Consider the following 5,906-nt stretch of genomic DNA (forward strand, 5'->3'; position numbering starts at 1 on the left):
TCTTTTTGATTTCCTTGTTTTTTTGAGCATATGAGTTCACTGTTCCAAAGTAATTCGGACTCAGTAAACAAATTCTTAATTCAGCTTGTCTTCAGCCGTTAGAGGTTGCCCTGTCATTACTATTAAAAATAAACCTCATCAATCTTAGTCTCACAAATACTGTCACCACAGCTGTGAACAACACTGTATGAAACATGCTCATAATTAAAGGTACAAGACAATCACATATTTCTCAGTGTTTTGTTTTTATTGCAAACAATTTAATACAAAAGATAAGCTTTTAAGACAATGCCATGTTTACCTACGGAAACTGCATTAAGAAGATGACGAAATGAGAACTAGTGATAGAATATAAAAATGAGGAACACAACATTAAAAAGTATCCTGTTGATTCCAGCAAATTCTTTACAAAAACAGCGGCAGCTTCCATATCCATTAATTCATTTGTTAGAATGAAAAAAGAGAAAACTTCCAGTTTTTCTTTTTTTTTTTTTTTAAGAGAAAGACTCATGGTGTAATTATAAGTAATCTGTACATAACTAGATCAAGAATAAAAGGAACTTTTATACGGTAACATTTACAAATGATAAATAAACAAATTTGTACCACATATGACAGCAAACCATTCCACTGAAAACATTTCATCTCATTTAGCTGCTGCTGAATTAAAAAGATAACTGCAAATAGTTATTTTCAAATAAAATTAATGCTAAAGAATAAATTAAGAAAAAGGTTAGGAGAAAGGATGGGGCTGTAAGAATGAGAGAAGCATGCCAGACTCAGGCCTGATGGCTGTCGAGGAGAGTCAGGTCAAAGGTAACTTCCTGTATTTCCTCACACAAGAAGTCAGAACTATGCTGTGGTTTCAACACTGCAACGCAAGTGGAAGGAGTCTCCCTACTGTGGCTCCAGAGGCACCAATGGTATCAAGGCAGTACCCAGATAAAAGCAAGCATTACTCAGTCACATCTACCAACACAGTAAGGCCCCTAGGATAATTACATGGCACCTGCTATAGCGTTTTCAACACAATCATTTGAGCGAAAGCAAAGAACAAGAAGTAGAATATTTCACTGATGACACGGTCATATCATGGCCATAAATTCAGATCTATTTTGAACCTGCATTGCTATAAAATATTTACAGTACAAAAATTCAAAGCAGAATGTAGGCTATTATAAGACGGCAGTGTCAGTAAACAGACGTTTCTTACTTCTGTACAAAACAATACATTAGTGAGAAGCAAGGCCACTGAGGGTGTTTTTACCTGGCAATCCTTTAGATGTGTTAAACCTTCTAGTCATGATGATGAGGATGCTGATGACACTGATTAAGATGATGTTGACAAGAAACACATACACAGTACATACTAAAATATTTATAACCAGTATGTCCTCACAGAGGATTAAACTTCTTTTAAACTTTATATCTAAAAAAATATAATCAAAATTCCAACCAATACAAAAGGCACTGTTGTGAGCCAATCCAAAGATATACTTTCAGTACTATAAAAAAAAAAGTCCTTGTCATGTTTTTCTGTTGGCAATGACAGGTGTGTGGCATGGCAGCACAAAGGCCACCGGGCAGAAAAAAGTCAATGCATGGGGTGGGTGTTAGTCAGTGCTGAGGCCGACTCCTCATGGCCTGGAGAGCTGTGTGTAAATGGGCTGCTGCTCCCAGTGCTGCGGACTGTGGGTCTGGGGCACAGAGGGCACCCCGGTGGTGTCGGCAATCGGGGTGTACATCGGCCTCTGGCTGGGGCTCATGTAGCTGAAGGTGGAGTACAGGCCGGAGCCTTGACCAGACGCATGGCTGTAGTAGGAGTTGACACCACCTTGGTGGTCTGAATAGTCATACTGTGCTCTTGTGATGGAGGGGTAAGAGGAGGTGCTGTAGTGCTGCAGGTTGAAGGACCCATAGGTTACGTGCTGTGGGGAGCCCTGCTGCTCACTGTAGTGGCTGGGACTCAGCTGCTCTGTCTTGATCTGGGTGGGTCTCTGTTGACCCTGCTGGCCTTGTTCTCCTCCTCCACCCAGGGTGGTCAGGGAGTGTTGCTGCTGTTGCTGCTGCTTGGACATCCAGGCGTGGGCCCCAACATTGGCTGCCTGGCTGACTGAGGAACTGCTGATGCCGTAGCTGCTGGGGTAGCCAGCATGGGCTGCTCCAGTCAGCCCAGCATGGCTGTGAGGCGGCAGGTACTGATCAAACTCATCAACATCAAAGCTCCCCATGTTGGAGATGACTTCGCTGCTCAGCTCGCCAATGTCCACGGCTCCAAAGTCGATGTTGAGCTGGCGACTGGTGCCCTCCTGAATTGGACGCCCCTCACGCTTCAGGTCAGCTTTGCTGGAAGGAAGGTCTGTCTTGGGGGTGGTTGGGGGTGTTGGTGGGCCCTGGGACTGACCTGGTTAGAGGAAAGGCAGAGTTAGCCTCACAATTAAAAATCTAATTTACAAAATGATGCATCTAAAGGACTTCTTATGAAGTGAAATACAAGTATAACTACTAATGCTTTCAGGAGGAGTTTATTGGCATGATGCTGACAGGTGTATTTGCATGGTGGCTTGTAAAACCCATCAATCATTAATTGCTAATTATTAACAGGTGTCTGTTCAAGGCCATAACGGCTTCTACAGACTTTCAAACAGTCCCAAAATTAGTCACTTCTGAAAAAAAATTTTTTTCATTCATTCTTTATTTGAATATGTTTACTTTTCTTACCTGAGTGCTCTCCTGGAGAATGCACCTCCCCCAAACTAGACGCTGGAGAATCGGCCTGCTGCAGCGCCTTGAAGATCGCATTTGGTGAGATGTGGGTTTGCTCGCCGTCCTCAGGATCGTTTTGCCCGTTCTTGACAGATTTTCTCCGCCTTGGCTGGTATTTGTAGTCGGGGTGGTCCTTCTTGTGCTGCACTCTCAAACGCTCAGCTTCTTCCACAAACGGGCGCTTCTCTACTTCGTTGAGCAATCTGAAAATACATTAACATTAAAATGCATTCACAAGACACCGTTTGTTAATTATTTATGATCTATGTGCAATTTATTGAATCGTTACATTCGGCCTAATTGTTTAAGCTTTAAGAATCAACAAGATGCAGCTCAAAGTTTTAGTCTAGGATACGACCTCATCTGTGCATGCACTCCATGCAATCCAAAATGCAATTTAAAATGCATTAGTCATATTCCCAGAATATAGGCTAAAGCTCTACTTGAAACAGCATGAAATGGTGCATGAAATCGTACACTGCGCACAGCGGCACGTTAAGACGCACTGCAAAAGTGAAAGAAAATGCAAAGCGAACCTACCTCCAAAGTTTGCCCAGGGTTTTGCTGAGTTCCGCGTTGTGCAGATGCGGGTATTGATCGGCCAGCTTCCTCCGTGCAGCTTGAGCCCAGACCATGAACGCGTTCATGGGTCTTTTGACGTGGGGTTTACTTTTACTTGAGCCGTTGACGCGCACCGGCATGGGCACCAGCGTCCAGTCGTAGCCCTTCAACACCTGGGACACTGCATCTCTGATACACACGGGGAACTTTTCTTCTTCGCCCTCCTTCTTGTAGTCTGGGCCCAATAGAAGGTGGTTGTCGGACGGCCGGGTGTTCTCAGTGTCCGAACCGGACCCAGACGGGCACGGCGAGCCTGCGGAGTCCTCAGACATGCTGGGGCTGGGAGCGTCAGAGTGACACTTCTCCTGTTCGTCTGTCATCTTCAGGTAAGGGTCGAGGAGATTCATGCGAAAAAGTTAGAAAGAACAGCTTCTCGCAGTAAAAAAAAAAAAAAAGGACAAAATCCTTCTTTCTAAATCCAAGTGCTGTGCCCAAAGACTGCTGTGACAGTCTGTGAGGGCGCACAGCTTGTCTGGCAAACTTGAATCCTTTAAAGTAAAAAAAAAAAGCCAAAACAAGTTTTTGACGCTCCTTCGACTTTTCACAATTTTACAGACAAGAAGACAAATAGCAAAATGATCGCTTTCTAACGCTGAACTTTGAAACTGTGCCTTTTAAAGAGAAAATGTGACTGAGGTCCACTCTTGGTGGATTGCTGAAGAGTGTAGAGACACAGGAGGCGATGCCTGGATTTATGTTTGACGGCAAGGAAATGATTGGGGGAAACTTTTGTAGGCGGAGACGTAATATGACTCTGCTCTACAGAACTCTTGCAGTCAACAACAGTGAAAATCCAACTCAAGTAGGAAAAAGGTGTTTTTTCCCCCTCTATATAATCTTAAGTGTAATATTTATTCAAAACCTAACTTAAAGTTTAAAAAGTTAATACTTACAAGTAAAATATCACACCTTCTGAGATAAAAAGTAGAAGTAGGACAATACTTATTCATCTTAATTATACACAATGATACAATAATGTGAAAGATTTTAATGTTATAGCGATATTAAGGGAAATATATAAAAAAAAATACACAATATGACTTTTCTTTGATCACAGACACAAAGTCTGTATGATGAACATTACAATAGGACAAATCTTCATCAGGAGTGTTAAAATTATAAATAAATATAATTTTATTATACTTGGTTAGACTTTCTTTCACAGGCTCTTTTGCTCATATTTGTACAAATTGTTCGCAAATTGACAAATTGATAAATGTGTTATATGTTGAAATATCCAACTTAACTAAATGTATCTCTATCTCTATTTTTTCTGAGCGCAATAGTCAGCTGTTTGTGGTATACACATTGGTAGATTTAGAAAAAAAGAGCTGTTCTCACCAACACACTACTGAAGTTTTTAAACTTATCTTTCATGGCCGATTTCGAAAGAATAAACTGTTTATTTGTAACTGAATAAATGCGGACAGTTGTCTGAAATGTTTGTTGCACAGAGACAGTTGAGGCAGTGTGACTGTGAAGCTGTTACGGAGCAGCAGTCCTCGGTCGTCTCTCAGCTCTGCTCAGTGTCTACATGGGCCAATAGGGGGAGACAGCAGTCAAGAAACTTGAGAGGAAGCCTTTCAACTGTCCGGGGCAGTAATTATTAAAAGAAAGTAAGAGAGAGGTGTAATACAAGAACATATTTAAAAATGTAAGTTCGCTCTACATTTATGATTAGGCCTTTATTGTTCCAAACAAGGTGACAGGCCAGACATCAAAACTAAAGATTCTCAGAAAGGATGTTCTTTTCGAACAGAAGCAACAAGGGAAGGTAAAAATAATAATAATAATAATAATAATAATAATGTAATGATTGGTGTTTTCAAATTTGCAACATGGTATACAGGATGCAATTTTAAAAACGCTTGTGATTAATATAATATAGATAGATATAGATAATATATCTTTACTACTACTGCTACTCCTTCTGCTCCTGCTACTACTACTACTACTGCTATAACTATACTATATTATTATTATTATTATTATTATTATTATTATTATTATTATTATTATTATTATTATTATTATGCTGATGATAATTATGTTATAACATAACAAATGTATGTACATACAAAATATTATATTATTGCTAATACATGTTACATTTTCTTCATTCAAGCGAAACCATTATATATATATATATAGTCTGTGGAAAAACTGAAGCACAAAACGTGTCACAACATTAAAATTTACTGGATCTGCTCCAGCACTTGTTTTCTGTGGACAAAGGACACTTTGTTGAGTGAGTTCAGTCACTGTAATCCATGTGTTAAATTTTAGTTCCCAAATCCGACTATAAATTACGAGTCCCCAATGGCATCATGAAGAGATTGAAAGTTTGCTATTTTTGTCCCAACTTTATGATTTAGTAATTGAACACTACAGTGATTTCGGTAACGTAAATCTGTGATCATTAAATATATCAAGACACATTAAATGTTGCTTAAATCGAAAATATTGGTCACACTTTTCCTTTTCATAAAGTAAGCTGCTAATCAGGTGAAATCAGGAAA

General features: G+C 39.9%; 1 protein-coding gene across 1 annotated transcript; it reads right to left on the bottom strand.

Annotated features, from left to right (window-relative positions):
* Nucleotides 1-226: 226 nt before the first annotated feature.
* sox9a (SRY-box transcription factor 9a) lies at nucleotides 227-3,734 on the bottom strand. Its single transcript, XM_038701099.1, has 3 exons — nucleotides 3,307-3,734; nucleotides 2,722-2,969; nucleotides 227-2,404 (listed from the first exon to the last, which is right to left on the bottom strand). The coding sequence occupies exons 1-3, from the start codon at nucleotides 3,732-3,734 to the stop codon at nucleotides 1,638-1,640; spliced, it is 1,443 nt and encodes a 480-aa protein (XP_038557027.1). The 3' UTR covers nucleotides 227-1,637.
* Nucleotides 3,735-5,906: the final 2,172 nt, after the last annotated feature.

This window comes from Micropterus salmoides, unplaced genomic scaffold, assembly GCF_014851395.1.
Source record: "Micropterus salmoides isolate LMB-PRFRI ecotype aquatic unplaced genomic scaffold, ASM1485139v1 Ms_hic_scaffold_10, whole genome shotgun sequence".
Taxonomy (NCBI): domain Eukaryota; kingdom Metazoa; phylum Chordata; class Actinopteri; order Centrarchiformes; family Centrarchidae; genus Micropterus; species Micropterus salmoides.